The following is an 18744-nucleotide window of genomic DNA, read 5'->3' on the forward strand; positions in this document are numbered from 1 at the left end:
CGCAGCAAATCCGCATTGTGTGCACATAGCCTAAGTGGATGAAAAAATAGGGAAAGACCCCTCACTTGCTGAAGAAAAACAGAGTTGAATATCTTGTAAAAATTCTGACCTCCATTGATTCAGCCACCTTTTTCCAATGTGTGCTAGATCATTGCAGATATATTCAAGTTTATTACTTTTGGAGCACAGTATGTGAATTCTCTGCTTGTAGTGCAACTGGGCATTTCTGCAGTCTTCTATGAGGGCATGCAAATTCACCCCCCCCCCCCCCCCCACCCAGACACTGCCCATCAGTGAAAATGCTGAGAAAATGCCCAATTGCACTACAAGCAGAGATTTCACATATTTCACTCCGAGAGCAATAAATGGTAATATTTCTGTAATGGAGCGATGCAGCACAAATCAATTTTTTGAGCAAGTGACAGGTGCTCACAGCTCCTTAGCCTCCCAGCTTCCTATGGGGGATGGGGGGTGCACTCCTGAAAAATGACAGTTTACAGCAGCAGCATGATCCAAACAGAAAACTCTTCCTCCTCTGCAGAAGGGCGGGGGGATAGACTGATTGCATCCAGCAATATGGTCAGCTTCAGAGTGGCACAAGCAGAATATAAAGTACAGAGGCGAGTGCTCCTTACCTAGGTAACCGGCCACTCTGATACACAGCAAAAGTGGCTGGTAACCTAGGTAACAAACTGTAAACTATAACATTACAAATCCTTAGTAAGCGGTAAATTTCAAAATTGTTCATTTTTACAAGCATTTAGCAGTTTTGATCAATTATGCACTTGAGACGCCCCTTTAAGTGTGATGCAGCCATCCTTTTCACAAAAGCTACTCCTATACATAAGACAGCGGAACATGTGCTTCTCTCTGTCACCTACAGTATATCCACCGACACAACATGTATGCTTAATACCATAGGAAGATGTGGACAAGCTACTGGAAACCACTGTGGGGAAAAAAAGATCAGACATTTTGAAACCCACCATGCCCAATACTAATCTCCTCCCATGCCAGATGTTGGGCGATGGCTGCTCTCATACACTGACATTTAATTGTCATACCTTGAAAATTGATGGTACATGCTGGTTCATCTATTATGACCAACTGTAGGTGCAATTCACACAACAGTTTCCATTTTTTACCCCACAAAAACAAAATATTTTGTTCCTATGTGGCGTCCATTTTCCTTACAGTTTTTCTTATCCCTTTTATAGCCCCTTAAGGACAGGGCCAATATTTGTGATTTAATTTGTTTCTCCCCTTCTCCCAAGAGCCATAACTTTTTAGTTTTATTTTTCCGACAACATATCTGTACAAAAGCTTTTTTATTCTCTGGAAACACCATTAACTTTACTACATAATGTACTGGGAAAAAGGAAAAAAAATCTAAGAGGTAAGAAATCTTGAAAAAAGTAAAACCAAAAGTCAACTACACTTTATTTTTTGGGTTCTGTTTTTACAGCTTTTATTTTACTATATACTATATATATGACCCAGCAATATGGTTCTCCAAGTCAGTCAGCAGGATTACAGCAATACAAAGATGATATATATATATATATTAGTTATTTTATTTTTTTTTAAAGGGGGATGTCTCATGTTGCTAAAGGAAAGCTGCCACCAGGTTTTTAATATGTAATCTGAGAGAGCCATGTTGTAGGGGAAGAGACCCGGATTACAACGATGAGTCACTTACTGGGCTGTGTTTGCAGGTTCACTACAATCTGTGTTTTATAAGCAAGAGATTATCACTACAGGCCTTAAGCCTCCTAGTCCAACCACACCCCCAGCACGGATTAGCAGTCCTCTGTCACTATACACAGAAATCTATGAACTGGGTTGGGTTATACACAGCTCGCCAACTGAGCTCTGCTAGATCTGCAACACAAAAAACGGTGCCTTTCATAACTACTGCTCCCAGTAAACTAAGCTGTACATCACAGGAATCAGGGTATCTTTCCTGACCTCATGTTGAAGTCAGGTTCCCTTTAAAAGGTAAACATTGCAAAGTGCTTGGAAAAAAACAAGAAACTTTGCAATTCATCTTTTTTTTATAGTATACAGCTGTTGCCTTGGTTACTGGTCTCAGAGGGGCAAGTTACCTAGATACCTGCTCACAATGCTCTGAAGCTGATCAGACCCCTGGATCCAGCCAGCTTCGGTCCGCTGCTCTTCTCCCATGAAGCTGAGGCCAAGGTGCCTACTAGCAGCCCGGAGGAGCACTCAGTTTGGATTAATAGCACTCCTATGCTGCCGGTCTAAACTGTCAATCTTCAAGAGCAAGCAGGAAGTCGGGAGGCAGGGAAGCAATGTGCTTCTGAAGATACATGAGAAAACTGGTTTAAAGGGGGGAAAAAAATTTACAATTCCCCTCCTCCCAGAAAAAAATCTTTTTGTAATTAAGAGGTTAAACTAATGTGGACAGATCTAGAGAATTACTGTGAGGTGCTGACTACGTAATGCAGCCGACATCTATGCTGTATGGGGTGGGCTCAGCTCATGAGCCCACTCCATAACATCATAGCCCACAGTCACCGTACATGTACGTGATGTTTGCGGCTAAGTGGTTAAAGGAAGCAAACTGTTAGCAATCGATTTGGTGAAACAGAAATGTGGATATATGGATCTGATGTGTGAATATGCCTCTAAATACCCAAATTAAAAAATCTTAAAAGGAAACCGGACAAGAGACTTATGTCGCCTGAACCACGGGCAGCATGTATCAGACACTAGCTGCGTTTTTGCACTCAGGTATGTTTTACCTTGGAATCTTGTGACGTTTCAAAGAAAAATATACTTTAAACGCTGCCAGGAACCAAGATGCATGGGAGACTAGTAGGAAAAGTTGGTCACCTGCGGCTTTTTCCTGCCTACGACCGATGGCGGCCAAGTCCCCCCTAGTCACGCACGCAGGGAGAGAATTGTAACTCATGGGGAGCAGATGGCTTTTAAAGTATGTTTTTATCTGAAACACTGATGCAGTTTACAGACAAACATACTGTAGATGGTTGAAATCATACTTCCCTTTAAGCATTAGAAAATTGGACATTACGTGTCCAGCTCCCCCTCTCACCTTTTTAAGAAAAAACATCTGCGAGATAGCTGCTTTGGTACATAATGTATAAATAATATTGAAGGTCAGTGCATAATAATGGGACTTGCAGTCACTACCAATAATTCCTCCTAAAACAAGTGCAGAAGTAGAGATATAAGAGTACATACACACAAAAATATCTACAGATAGGTCCAGAAATATTTACACAGTGACATAAGTTTTTGCATTTTAGTTGTTTATCAAAACACTAGATGGTGGCCCGATTCTAACGCATCGGGTATTCTAGAAAATATGTACATAGCAGCCACATAGTACATAGCACAGCCCACATAACACAGACAGCCACGTAGTATATAGCACGGACACGTAATATATTCCCCAGCCACATAATATATTGCACAGCCACGTAGTATATAGCACAGCCATGTAGTAAATAGCACAGCCACGTAGTATATAGCACAGCCACGTAGTATATAGCACAGCCACGTAGTATATAGCACAGCCACGTAGTATATAGCACAGCCATGTAGTAAATAGCCCAGCCACGTAATATATACCACAGCCACGTAGTATATAGCACAGCCCACGTAGTATATAGCACAGAGATGTAGTATATAACATAGCCCACGCAGTATCTAACACAGCCCACGTAGTATATAGCAATGTGGGCACCATATCCCTGTTAAAAAAAAGAATTAAAATAAAAAATAGTTATACACTCACCCTCCGTCGGCCCCCCGGATCAAGCTGAGGCGTATACCGATGCTCCTCGGGACGCTCCGCTCCCAAGAGTGCATTGCGGTCTCGTGAGATGATGACATAGCGGTCTAGCGAGATCGCTACGTCATCATCTCGCGAGACCGCAATGCATAGACCGGTCACCGGAGCGTCGCGAGGAGCGGGAAAGGCCTCGGCTGGATCCGGGGGGCCAACGGAGGGTGATTATATAATTATATATAGATTTTTTATTATTATTTTTAACATTAAATCTTTTTACTATTGATGCCGCATAGGCAGCATCAATAGTAAAAAGTTGGTCACACAGGGTTAATAGCAGCGTTAACGGAGTGCGTTAGACTACGGCATAACGCGGTCCGTTAACGCTGCCATTAACCCTTTGTGAGCGCTGACTGGAGGGGATTATGGAGCGGGCACTGACTGCGGGGAAGAAGGAGCAGCCATTTTGCCGCCAGGACTGTGCCCGTCGCCGATTGGTCGTGGCCGTTTTGCCGCGACCAATCAGCGACTTGGGATTTCATTACAGACAGACAGAAAGACAGACAGAAAGACGGAAGTGACCCTTAGACAATTATATAGTAGATATTCAAGACATAGTTAAATAATCAATATGGGCTTAAAGTGCAGACAACGCTCAGCTTTAATTTGAGGGAATTCACATCTTAATTTCTTAATTGGAGAAATGATTTAGTAATTACAGCTGTTTAAAGCAAACCTGTGAGCAGGATTTTGCTAAGTAAACTACAGGCATTGTCAGGTTGGTGCAGTTACACTGATTAAAATGATACCTGGGGTGAAGAAATCCGTCTTGTTGTTCTTGTGAAATCAGTGTTAGAAATTTTCAGTTAATGACATGCTCGTGCGGGACTGTAGGTAGAGTCTTATCTTCCTTCTCTAAGCAAGAGAAACCAAAGAGAGACCTGCCCACAGGCCACCTCGGAGCACAAATATGTTCTTCATCATAGAGACCGAGAGAGAGAAACAGACTGTTTGTGCTTCGGTTGGGTCTGTGGGCAGGTCTCTTCTTGGTTTCTCTGGCATAGAGCACCAATATAAGACTCTGCCTGCAGGCCTGCCCCAGAGCACGAGCATCTCATTAACTGATAACTTGTAAGGGTATGTGCACACGCTGCGGATTGGCCGCTGCAGATTCGCAGCAGTTTTCCATGAGTTTACAGTACCATGTAAACCTATGGAAAACAAAATCCACAGTGCACATGCTGCGGAAAAAATGCGCGGAAACGTAGTGTTGTTTATTCCGCAGCATGTCAATTCTTTGTGCAGATTCCGCAGCGGTTTACACCTGCTCCGTAATAGGAATCCGCAGGTGTAAAATCGCAGGTGAAATCAGCACAAAAACGCAAAAAAAGCGGTAAATCCGTGATAATTCCACAGTGCGGATTTACCAAAATCAGTACAGAAAAATCTGCAGAGTAATCCGCAGCGTGTGCGCATAGCCTAACACTGATTACACAAGAACCACAAGACTGATTTCTTCACATCAGGTATCATTTTAATCAGTTTCTAAAACTGCCAACCTGACAATGCCTGTAGTTTACTTTTGAACGACCATTACAGCATTTTAATGCAATGTCACTGCGACCAAAAAAACGTAATTTTGGGGTTTTGATTATTTTTTCGCTACGCTGTTTAGCGATCAGGTTAATCCTATTTTGTTAAACATTTTTTTTTTACTTTTGGCATGCTTCAATAGTCTTCATAGGAGACTAGAAGCTGCCATAGCCTGATCAGCTCTGCTACATAGAGGCGATGATCAGATCGCCTCTACATAGCAGATTTACTGACTTGCTACGAGCGCTGACCACTGGCTGGCGCTCACAGCAAGCAGGCACTGACAACCATAGAAGTCTCCAAGAGAGCTCAGGTTGTCGTGCCAACACACCGGTGACCCACGATCACATGACGAGGGTCACCGATGTGCGTATTTCCGGCCTGAAGTCACTGCTCAAATGTTTCTGGACCTAACTGTATATGGGTATAAACAATAGTCAGTGCAGCGAATGAATGTGCGTGGGTACAGACTGTACTTCACACTAGGCCATGTTCCCATGTAACTTAATGCTGCATTTTATCTGCTGTGTTTCTTTTGTGAGGAAAGTCTACTGTTTTTAAAAGCTCAAGCAAAGTGGATGTAAAACTCATGCCCACTGTGCGTTTACAAAAAACTTTTTTATTTTATTTCACTTTTACATGCAGAATCAAATACCATATTTTTTCGGACTATAAGGCGCATTTTTTTCCTCAAAAAATTTGGAGGAAAATGATGGGGGAAGCATCTTATAGACCGGATGTACTCGCTTTGGCTGTGAATGGGGGAGCAGCAGTGGCGGACTAGCGGGTCACAGGAGGCAGGAGCTGGCTACTGCAGCTAACCACTGTACCCACTTTTAAAGAGAAATTAATATTCACTGCTGCCCATGCTCCCTCCTACCTCCATGCACTGAAGCTGGTGCAGAGAGGTGGGAGGGATTATGGGTGTGGGGAGGAGTGAATATTAATTTCTCCAGCTTCCTGCAATGGCTGGGCATTACCGAGAATTAAAGAGAATGAATATTCACTGTTCTTCACGCCCATGGGAGTGGAGAGCAGTGAATATTCATTCTCTATAGTAGTGGGTATACATCTTCGCTCAGCAGCTGCAGGAAGCCGATGTCTGCAGCTAACAGTATGCCTGCTATTAAATAAGATGCCATGCTCATGGGGATGAGGGGCCCATGCATACCATGATGGGGATGTGGGGCCTATGCATACCAGGATGGAGATGAGGGGACCATGTATACCAAGATGAGGATGAGGGGACCATGTACACCAAAATGGGGATGAAGGGACCATGTATACCAGGATGGGGATGAGGGGGCCATGTATACCTGGATGGGGATGAAAGGATCATGTATACCAGGATATGAGGGGACCATGTATACCAGGATTGGGGACAATATATATATCTATATATATAATTGTATAAGGGTTTTTCCGTCTGTCTGTCTGTCCTGGAAATCCCGCGTCTCTGATTGGTCGAGGCCGCCAGGCTGGGCAATATACTTCGTGGCTGGGCAATATACTGCATGTCTGTGCTATTTACTACGTGGGCCATGCTATATACTACGAGGCTGGGCAATATACTACGTGGCTGTGTTATATACTATGTGCCTGTGCTATATACTACGTGTCTGTGTTATATACTATGTGGGCTGTGTTATATACTATGTGGGCTGTGTTATATACTACGTGGGCTGTGTTATATGCTACTTGGCTGTGCTATATTTCTCTGCTGTATCTGTGCATCATGAATAGTGGTATGTGTTAAAGAGAGGGGCCCACTGAGACTCTTTCGCCCGGTGCCCTCAAAAACCTGGAGCTGGCCCTGTCTTCACTGATTGGTCACGCCCGGCCGCGAACAATCAGCAACTGGCGTGGAATTTGAACCATGCTTCGCTAATTGGTCTTGGCCGGCCAGCTGAATCCTGTGTATAAATTGCATTATTCTGAAAACTTCATAAATAAACTACATAGATATTATAGAATACCCAATGCGTTAGAATCGGGCCACCATCTAGTATTATGTATATATATATATATATATATATATATATATATATACGAGGGGCGATCCAAAAGTAATGATAATCGGTTATTTCTATTGCACACAGAATTTAAAATAAAATGTTTTCTTCTCTCTTAGGTACCCACTAGTCCAGGAAAAAAAAATTACTTAAACAGACCACGATTCCCGGGAGCTACATTCATTTGAATATGAACTGTCGAGGAGTGAACATCAAAATGGAAAAAAACGAGCTCAGAGCTGTCATCAAATACCTCTGCTTGAAAAAAATGACTACCAAAGACATACACAGCGACTTGGTGGAAACATTGGGGGACTCTTCTCCTCCATATTGCACAGTTGCACGCTGGGCCAAGGAATTTAAGCTCGGAAGAACATCGACGGAAAATGAACATCGTGAAGGACGCCCATCCACGTCCCTCAATGAAGAAAACGTGAAAAAAGTTGAAGAAGTTGTATTGGCAGATCGAAGAGTGACTATCAGGCATGTAGCTGAGGTCACAGGGATCTCATATGGCAGTATTCAAAGAATCCTTGCAAAAGAATTGCATATGAGAAAGGTCTCCGCGCGTTGGGTGCCAAAAATGTTAACCGACGAACAAAAGAAGAATCGAGTTGACATTTGAATAGCAAATCTCGAAAAGTTCCAAGCAGACAAGGAAAATTTTTTGTCACGTTTTTTGACCATGAACGAGACCTGGATCCACCACTTTGATCCCGAAACTAAACAACAATCGATGACATGGAAACGAGCCGACGAACCAACGCCGAAGAAATTCAAAGTGTCAAGCTCAGCAGGGAAGGTTATGGCATCCGTTTTTTGGGACGCTGAAGGAATTATTATGGTGGACTATTTGGAGAAGGGAGCCACTATTATGGGCTCCTACTACGCAGAACAAATAAGAAGATTGCGGGAGGCTATCAAGGAGAAAAGGCGCGGCAAACTGCGGGCTGGAGTGTTGTTTCACCAAGATAACGCGCCGACTCACAAAGCTGCTGTTGCCATGGCTACCATTCAAGAAGCGGGCATTGAACTGGTGGAACACCCCCCCTATTGGCCAGATCTAGCCCCTAGTGACTTCTTTCTTATTCCTCAGCTCAAGGAACACCTCCGGGGCAAGAAATTTGACGACAATAGCGACGTGATAACCGCTGTTGGGGATTTTTTTTAGGGTCAAGATCAAGAATTTTTTTCGAAGGGAATTCTAAGTTTAGAAAAGAGATGGACTAAATGTATAGACTTGTTAGGAGACTATGTAGAAAAATAAATTTATTTTTTGACTATATTCATTGTGTTTAGTATTGATTATCATTACTTTTGGATCGCCCCTCGTATATATATATATATTATATATATACCAGGATGAGATATTAGTACAGAATTAACCACATTTTTTTATTCTTTTTATTACATTTTTTTTTTAAACTTTTTTAAAACCTAGGTGCGTCTTATGGTATGGTATGTCTTATAGTCCGAAAAATACGGAAGTTTCTGCACTAAAGGACAACATTTGAAAACTATGCATCAAATCCATAACAAAAATGCATAAAAAGAAAACAGAAGAGTCATTCAACTAGAGCAGATTACTGTTGCTTAAAAGGTTATGAACAGCTGGAAAAAAATGCAGCACTTTTGCATTTCTATACATGGTCTTAATATCTAACCTGTATTTCAGTGTTTAGCTAAAAAAAATACTGCTTGATGGTATATGTTCGAGTCTTTCTTGATGTACATTCACTCATCTACCAACAACTCACGCAGGATGAGCTTTTCTTCAGTTCTCTCAAGTTCACTATATTTTGATTGATTAATACAGACGACCTCTGAAAAAGAAACATTAAAAGATGAAACTGCGGACCATAACTGAACACTCAGACTGAGCTTCATTCACGTTAGGGCTTGTAGAGAGCTGTATTACAAATTGTTTAATGTGTCGATGTGCCATGTATCTACTCATATGTATGTACGTATGTCCAGGTGCTTCTCACAAAATTAGAATATCATCAAAAAGTTAATTTAGTTAGGTTCTTCAATAATAATAATAATCTTTATTTTTATATAGCGCTAACATATTCCACAGCGCTTTACAGTTTGCACATATTATCATCGCTGTCCCAGATGGGGCTCACAATCTAGAATCCCGATCAGTATGCTTTTGGAATGTGGGAGGAAAATGGAGTACCCGGAGTAAACCCAAGCAAACACAGGGAGAACATACAAACTCCTTGCAGATGTTGTTCTTGGTGAGATTTGAACCCAGGACCCCAATGCTGCAATGCTAGCCACAAAAGTGCTAGCAACCGGGATAACCGCAGCATTGAAAGGATTGTTAAGAAAAGGTCATTCTAAAATTTGGGGGAGATTCACAAGGAGTGGACTGCTGCTGGAGTCATTGCTTTAAAAGCTACGAGACACAGAGGTATCCAGGACATGGGATACAAGTGTCGCATTCCTTGTGTCAAGCCACTCATGACCAATAGACAACGCCAGAAGCGTCTTAGCTGGGCTAAAGAGAAAAAGAACTGGACTGTTGCTCAGTGATCCAAGGTGTTGTTTTCAGATGAAAGTAAATTTTGCATTTCATTTGGAAATCAAGGTCCCAGAGTCTGGAGGAAGAGTGGAGAGGCACACTATCCAAGCTGCTTGAGGTCTAGTGTGAAGTTTCCACAATCAGTGATAATTTGGGGAGCCATGTCATCTGCTGGTGTAGGTCCACTGTGTTTTATCAAGACCAAAGTCAGCGCAGCCGTCTACCAGGAAATTTTGGAGCACTTCATGCTTCCCTCTGCCGACAAGCTTTTTGGAGATGGAAATTTAATTCTCCAGCAGGATTTGGCACCTGTCCACACTGCCAAAAATACCAATACCTGGTTTAAAAACAACAGTATCACTGTGGTTGATTGGAAAGAAAACTCACCTGACCTTAACCCCATAGAGAACCTACGGGGTACCGTCAAGAGGAAGATGAGAGACACCAGACCCAACAATGCAGACGAGGCTGCTATCAAAGCAACCTTCCATAACACCTCAGCAGCGCCACAGGCTGATCGCCTCCATGCCACACCGCAATGATGCAGTACTTGATGCCAAAGGAGCCCCGACCAAGTATTGAGTGCATTTACAGAACATACATTTCAGTAGGCCAACATTTCAGATTTTAAAATCCTTTTTCAAGCTGGTGTTATAAAGTATTCCAATTTACTGAGATAATGACTTTTGGGTTTTCATTGGCTGTAAGCCATAATCATCAAAATTAACAGAAATAAACACTTGAAATAAATCACTCTGTTGGTAATGACTATATAATATAGGAGTTTCACTTTTTGTATTGAAGAACTGAAATCAATTAACTTATAATATTCTGATTCTGTCAGATAATACTCAGTTTCTACCGTGCGCAGTGTCATCAAGAAGTTTAAAGCCCATGGCACTGTGGCTAACCTCCCTAGATGTGGACGGAAAAGAAAAATTGACAATAGATTTCAACGCAAGATTGTGCGGATGTTGGATAAAGAACCTCGGCTAACATCCAAACAAGTTCAAGCTGCCCTTCAGTCCGAGGGTACAACAGTGTCAACCCGTACTATCCATCGGCGTCTGAATGAAAAGGGACTGTATGGTAGGAGACCCAGGAAGACCCCACTTCTTACCCCGAGACATAAAAAAGCCAGGCTGGAGTTTGTCAAAACTTACCTGAAAAAGCCTAAAATGTTTTGGAAGAATGTTCTCTGGTCAGATGAGACAAAAGTAGAGCTTTTTGGGCAAAGGTATCAACATAGAGTTTACAGGAGAAAAAAAGAGGCATTCAAAGAAAAGAGCACAGTTCCTACAGTCAAACATGGCGGAGGTTCCCTGATGTTTTGGGGTTGCTTTGCTGCCTCTGGCACTGGACTGCTTGACCGTGTGCATGGCATTATGAAGTATGAAGACTACCAACAAATTTTGCAGCATAATGTAGGGCCCATTGTGAGAAAGCTGGGTCTCCCTCAGAGGTCATGGGTCTTCCAGCAGGACAATGACCCAAAACACACTTCAAAAAGCACTAGAAAATGGTTTGAGAGAAAGCACTGGAGACTTCTAAGGTGGCCAGCAATGAGTCCAGACCTGAATCCCATAGAACACCTGTGGAGAGATCTAAAAATAGCAGTTTGGAGAAGGCACCCTTCAAAAATCAGGGACCTGGAGCAGTTTGCCAAAGAACAATGGTCTAAAATTCCAGCAGAACATTGTAACAAACTCATTGATGGTTACCAGAAGTGGCTGGTCGCAGTTATTTTGGCTAAAGGTTGTGCAACCAAGTATTAGGCTGAGGGTGCCAATACTTTTGTCTGGCCCATTTTTGGAGTTTTGTGTGAAATGATCAATGTTTTGCTTTTTGCTTCATTCTCTTTTGTGTTTTTTCATTTAAGACAAACTAAATGAAGATAATAATACCAAAGAATTTGTGATTGCAATCATTTTCAGGAAGAAAATGAGTATTATCTGACAGAATTGCAGGGGTGTCAATACTTTTGGCCACAACTGTATGTATGTATGTATGTATGTATGTATGTATATGACCCCTGATGTAGCATTTTTGAAACATGCGTCAGGTGTGTTTGGTGCGTGAGTCTTTAACCTCTGATACTGTAGCTATGTATTCTATTTTACTTCCAGCTTCAGGAAACTACTATATTTTTTAGCACACCAAGTTGAATTATGTAATATGCAATATGTCTACCAAACATTGCATTAAGAATTCATTATGCTCTTTAGCTGTAGATATTACATTTATTTTATTGCATTTTATGCTTTTTGGGGATCTGTAGCAATTACTTCCCACATGGGTGTTTCCCTGCTGGTTCACCACCATGGGGGCCGGCTGCATCCTGTTGTGCACTTGTGTCTGGACATGGTACTGCAAGTATGGCTGCTATTTTTTTTTACAGTGATCATTTTGTGATCTGTACTAGTTATTTCCTTCATGTTATCACTGTCGGTTTACCCACCTATTGTGTCTATTTTGCTATAAAACATATATTTTACTCATTTTTATTACTATGCATGTTTTGTAGTGTTGTTTTTTAGACTGTTTTATGTGTGTGTGTAGTATTAGTAAATTAAAATTTAGAATAAAATGCATGAACCCCTCATTTTTCTGTTAATTTGTTTGAGATTCATTTTTACATAGGATAAATGTATAACACTTACCTTTGAGTATATGGCCTCTGACAGCATATGAAACGCATTCTCAATATTGATATTTTCTTTAGCACTTGTCTCATAAAATGGTATACCATATTCCCAAGCCAACTAGAAAAGAACAACCTGTTAGGCGGTGACGGTGTATTCTGTGAATATGTGAAATAACAATATATACACTTTATCCAGGAATTATGTGCTGTAGATGGCAGATAATGGCTAGACATGCCGGTCATACATAACTCTATGAATTAATTTTAGTTAGGAAATATCAGTTAATTATGCTGGGTAAGTGAAATTTCAGCAACTTTTTACAGGATTCATCTCAAAATGCAGCTTCGGGACCGCACCACTCTGTCCCCGCTTCCTGCTTTTCCAGGGGTGTTTATTCCTAGAGATTGACCGTTCAGCATGGCCATGGTCATGGAGCTGGTCTGAACTGCTCTCTCATGCTGTTAGCATAGGTAACTTTCCTTCGGTAGCATTAAAGCATTGCTGAACAGAGAGCTGAGACTGGTCCAATCCAGTGATCCGGCAAATTTCTGAGTGGCGGGACCAGGCAATGGAGCCTGCTCGATGAGCCATGCCTACATAAGAACCTAGAACTTTCCAGGTTGGGAATCACTAAAATTAACCTCTTTAAGTTGTTCCACCTTGTTCACGATTGTTTCTAATGAGTTCACAATCAAATGCAAAAAGTTTACTAATAAGTAAAGTATGAAAAATAAATAAAAACAGAGGAAGATAACAAGGCAAAGGTTGCAGACACAGAAACAAAGACCTTAATCTTTGGAGTCATGTCCTGTGATCTCATGAAACTAATATTGAACTTTTTGGGCATAATGACCATTGTTACGTTTGGAGCATCATGTTGTGGGGTTACGTTGCTACAGGAGAGACTGGTGTACTTCACAATATAGATGGCATCATGAGAAAAGAAGATTATGTGGCAGTACTGAAGCAACATCTCAAGACATCAGCCAGGAAGTTAAAGCTTGGGCGGAAATTGGTCTTCCAAATGGCCAATGACCCGCAGCATACTGTCAAAATGGTAACAAAGTGGCTTAAGGATAACAAAGTCAATGTTTTGGAGTGGCCATCACATAGCCCTGATCTCAATCCTATTGAAAATTTATGAACAAACCTGAAAAGGCCGGTGTGAGCAAGACGACCTACAGACCTGGATCAGTTACACCAGTTTTGTCAGGAGGAATGGGCCCAAATTCCAACCAAGTATTGTGAGACGCTTGTGGAAGGATATCGCAAACGTTTGACCCAAGTCATTCAGTTTAAGGGCAATGGTATCAAATACTAGTGAAATGCATGTAAACTTTTGACTTTGCAGTAAGTAATAAAAATGCCTTAAAACATTCTCTCTCTCATTATTCTGGCGTTTGGCAAATATTAATAATTATATTAATCCTAATTGACCTAAAACGGGAAAGATTTATATTGATTTTATGTCAGATATTGAGAATCATGCATATGTGTATTTGTATATAGTGTAAGTAAACTTCTGGTTTCAACTGTATGCAGTCAGCCTAATGTTTGTCTACTGCCTAATATACAGTCATGGCCAAAATTTTTGAGAATGACACCAAAATTATATTTTCACATGATCTGCTGCCCTCTGGTTTTTGTTAGTGTTTGTCTGATATTTATATCACATACAGAAATATAATTGCAATCATATTATGAGTACCAATAGGTTATATTGACAGTTAGAATGAGTTAATGCAGCAAGTCAATATTTGCAGTGTTGACCCTTCTTCAAGACCTCTGCAATTCTCCCTGGCATGCTCTCAATCAACTTCTGGACCAAATCCTGACTGATAGCAGTCCATTCTTGCATAATCAATGCTTGCATTTTGCCAGAATTTGTTGGTTTTTATTTGTCCACCCGTCTCTTGATGATTGACCACAAGTTCTCAATGGGATTAAGATCTGGGGAGTTTCCAGGCCATGGACCCAAAATCTCTATGTTTTGTTCCTTGAGCCATTTAGTTATCACCTTAGCTTTATGGCAAGGTGCTCCATAATGCTGGAAAAGGCATTGTTGGGCGTCAAACTGCTCTTGGACGGTTGGGAGAAGTTGCTCTTGGAGGACATTCTGGTACCATTCTTTATTCATGGCTGTGTTTTTAGGCAAGACTGTGAGTGAGCTGATTCCCTTGACTGAGAAGCAACCCCACACATGAATGGTTTCAGGATGCTTTACAGTTGGCATGAGACAAGACTGGTGGTAGCGCTCACCTCTTCTCCGAATAAGCTGTTTTCCAGATGTCCCAAACAATCGAAAAGGGGATTGATCAGAGAAAATGACTTTGCCCCAGTCCTCAGCAGTCCATTCCCTGTACCTTTTGCAGAATATCAGTCGGTCCCTGATGTTTTTTCTGGAGAGAAGTGGCTTCTTTGCTGCCCTCCTTGAAACCAGGCCTTGCTCAAAGAGTCTCCGCCTCACAGTGCGTGCAGAAGCACTCACACCAGCCTGCTGCCATTCCTGAGCAAGCTCAGCACTGCTGGTAGTCCGATCCCGCAGCTGAAACAGTTTTAAGATACGGTCCTGGCGCTTGCTGGTCTTTCTTGGGCGCCCTGGAGCCTTTTTGACAACAATGGAAGCTCTCTCCTTGAAGTTCTTGATGATGCGATAGATTGTTGACTAAGGTGCAATCTTTGTAGCTGCAATACTCTTCCCTGTTAGACCATTTTTGTGCAGTGCAATGATGGCTGCACGTGTTTCTTTAGAGATAACCATGGTTAACTGAAGAGAAACAATAATACCAAGCACCAGCCTCCTTTTAAAGTGTCCAGTGATGTCATTCTTACATAATCATGACTGATTGATCGCTAGCCCTGTCCTCATCAACACCCACACCTCTGTTAATGGATCAATCACTAAAACGATGTTAGCTGCTCCTTTTAAGGCAGTACTGCAATGATGTTGAAATGTGTTTTGGGGGTTAAAGTTCATTTTCTGGGCAAATATTGACTTTGCAAGTACAGTAATTGTTGTTAAGCTGATCACTCTGATATTCAGGAATATATGCAAATTGCCATTAGAAAAAATGAAGCAGTAGACTTTGGAAAAATTAATATTTGTCTCATTCTCAAAATTTTTGGCCATGACTGTAGTTTATATCAAGCCCGGACAAATCTTTGCATAGCCCAGGAACCAGCTGCCAAAGCAACCAACTGTTCTTGGGCATACCAATATAACTAATTTAAAGGCTGACTGGTACTCAAAATTGCAGGAATGTGCAACGCCTGTCATTCACATCCTTTCATGTTTTGTACTTCAGTCACCAGCACAGTGCCTTCTTCAGCGGTGGCACCAGTGACCCGGCCATCTACTCTCTTAAATGGGTTATTGTTACGGTTCCAGAAAAACCTTATTCTCCAGCAGCAGTAGGTTTCAGAAACATAACAAAAAAAAACCTGTGTGCTGCTTACCTCTGCACAGGTCCATCGCTTTGTTTACACCATGGCTCCCAGTTACTACTATTGTCTGCATCACAGACAAACCGCTTTAAAAGGAATCTGTCAGCAGGATATGTAATCTGATGGCCGCATGAGGTAGGGGCTAAGACACTGATTTCAGCAATGTATCACTTTCTTTCTGTGTGCTGTAGTTTAAATACAATAAATTTGTATCAGCAAAAGATTATCACTGGACTGGTGCCCACGTAAATACTGGTCATTCTCCGCCCACACCACTGATTAGCAGCTCACTGTCAATAGACAATGTACACAGAAAGCTGTGGTGTGGGCAGGGGCAGCTTTCTGAGCTCTGCGACATGCTACATCTAAGAACTCTGACTATGTCATAACGGCTGCACTCAGTAATCTAAGTGATAGATCGCTGAAATCAGAATCAGGAAATATCCATCGCTTCATCAGAAGCATGCCTAGGCATTGTAGGGAGGTCATACAGGCACATGGAGGCCACACACACTACTGAGCATCATTTCCTTGTCTTGAGGCATTTCCACTGAAGTTGGATCAGCCTGTAATTTCATTTTCCATTTTGAATATTATTCTAAATCCAGTCCTCCATGGAATATTAATTTTGATTTATAGATTTATATTTATCATTTTTATGTTTTATTGTTCTCAGCACATTCCACTAAGTAATGAATAAAGATCTGCAACTGGAATATTTAATTCAGTGATACCTAGGGTGTGGCACTTTAGTGTTCCCTTTGTTTTTTGAGCAGTGTATAATGACTCCGATGCCAATAAAGAAGTAAGGACAATAAATACATTTTCTTTTTAAAGTCAAACTTTCTAAACTCTGGCTGAACATTAGGAACTAGGGTAAAAGTTCCCAGGTATATGTGTGGGTGTATGAATCTCTGCATTTCATTCATCTCAACAGGAAACACTTTTGTCCGTGATGACTGTACATGCGACAGTGCACATTACTACGGGAATGATAATAATGGTAATGATAATGTTTTGCTGCTGTGAGGCTAAGCGGAAACGGTTGAGTATTAAGTGACCACAAAGGCCGGCGTCCAGCTAGGTCACTATTTTATGACAGATTCACTATTGTACCATACTACACTGGTCACTTTTGTACAGAGAAACTTGAATGATATGATATCGATGTGTTCTTTTAGTTTTACATTCAGAAAGCAGAAGAAGAGAAATTACATGCATTTTTCCTGTGATATTACAGATGCAGCGAGTAAAAAAACTTATATGCCCAACGTCACTAAGGGAGAGGCCAGGACTCGTCTCAGGTAACTTACAAGCTCTTATATTCTCTCATGCTACAGCCGATTGTGACAAGAGAATGTTCGAAACGCTGAACAACGGTGGACTAATAACATGCTAGTTGTTCAGTAGCCCAAAATCTGATACCTATTCTCTGTAGATTTTGCCACCACTTTTGGAAATGTGCTAATTAATAATTTAAAAAGTGGCAGGCTACACTGCAGTACCTGCTGTTGCCTGGATTCTTGAAAGAAGGCATCTGTGCTGCCTTGATGGTGGCCTTGTAGCAGGTAGTCAGAGTCCATGCAGTGTTCACACATGAAACAAGGAAGCCAGGGAACAAACCAAGTACTGCATACCTTTCACTTCCAACAGAGATTTATCTAGTGTGTATGAACTACTAAGGACAACTGACAAACACTAACATACCTGTCCTGGCTCCTTCCACTGTCAGATGCCACCTCCTATTTCCTGTGGTGAACACTGACAAGATAAGGGAGAGGTGGGTCTCGATCTGCTTAGTAGCACACAATTCACTCCTTTTGTAGAGAAGTAATCTCCTCCTACAGTGCGGCTCAATCACCACCCAGACCAGGCACCTTAGTGATTCCCCGTTACGGGAATGTGGACAAATTGTAGGATGGGTTCGGCTGCCAATAGGGGCACACTGCACCCGGTTTAGATTCCCATGTTTCACCTGTCCCTTTTCAGTTATTGCGTTATTTTCTTTTCTCCTAGTGCGCTTTTCTATACTCTGAAAGTGCTCTGTTTATGTCCTTGGATATCTTATTGGAGTTGTTTGCCACCTCTTCTGCCTCATGTCTCTTCCTGACCCTGTCTATTCCTCTCATCTTGCATCTGGCCTCTGATTCAGTCATAGTTCCCACCTCTCAGGTAGTTGCCCAGTTAGCTGACCATTCAACCCTCCACTATCCAAGAGCTACTCTGTGGATGCAACCCAGGGGCCTCTGCAGTGAAGGATGGATTCCTGTGTAAGGGGAAACGAGATTACCCTTGGGACTTATTAAGGGGAGTGGCTAGTGTCATGTTTGGCCATTAAGTCCTGTTTGAGACAGTTTAAAACAATCTCTGATTGACTACGGTGGTCACCTAATGCTCCAAGCCAGAAATGGATGCCAGAAAACTAATGCAGGAAAGACACAGACAGCAGTAAAGAGGAGCTGCAGGCAGGGGCCTGGTAGGTGAGCATGTTTTTTTTGTGGCTTAAACTGTATGCTCTCTGATGCTGCAAGAATAGGCAGCTTTGCCTTTGTAGTATCGAACAAGCACAAAAGCACTAAAGCTGGCTGGATCCAGCAATCTAGCCAGTAACAGAGGAGCGCTTACAAGCTTTATTAGAAAGAGCTTAGAAATGTAACACTCCTTGCCTAGGACACAGACCACCACTGAAAAGCTTCAGTGGCAGCAACCTGAGAAATAAACACTAATCAATAACATTAAAAAATC

At 41.8% G+C, this 18744-nt stretch overlaps 1 protein-coding gene across 3 annotated transcripts in view; it reads right to left on the reverse strand.

Annotated features, from left to right (window-relative positions):
* Positions 1 to 274: 274 nt before the first annotated feature.
* LOC138642788 (ras-related protein Rab-10-like) overlaps positions 275 to 18744 on the reverse strand; it is an 81432-nt gene continuing 62962 nt past the window's right edge. Inside the window, exons 5-7 of one of the 3 annotated variants that reach the window (XM_069731264.1) lie at positions 12571 to 12672; positions 9138 to 9203; positions 275 to 3186 (exon numbers count right to left, since the gene is read on the reverse strand). In XM_069731264.1, the coding sequence (XP_069587365.1) occupies positions 3142 to 3186; positions 9138 to 9203; positions 12571 to 12672 (213 nt within the window). In that variant the 3' untranslated portion in view covers positions 275 to 3141. Of the gene's footprint in view, positions 3187 to 8103; positions 9204 to 9651; positions 10248 to 12570; positions 12673 to 18744 lie in introns of those variants that run through there. The other 2 variants (XM_069731266.1, XM_069731263.1) reach the window with 2 other exon arrangements.

The sequence above is a fragment of the Ranitomeya imitator genome, chromosome 6 (genome assembly GCF_032444005.1).
Source record: "Ranitomeya imitator isolate aRanImi1 chromosome 6, aRanImi1.pri, whole genome shotgun sequence".
In the NCBI taxonomy this organism is placed as follows: domain Eukaryota; kingdom Metazoa; phylum Chordata; class Amphibia; order Anura; family Dendrobatidae; genus Ranitomeya; species Ranitomeya imitator.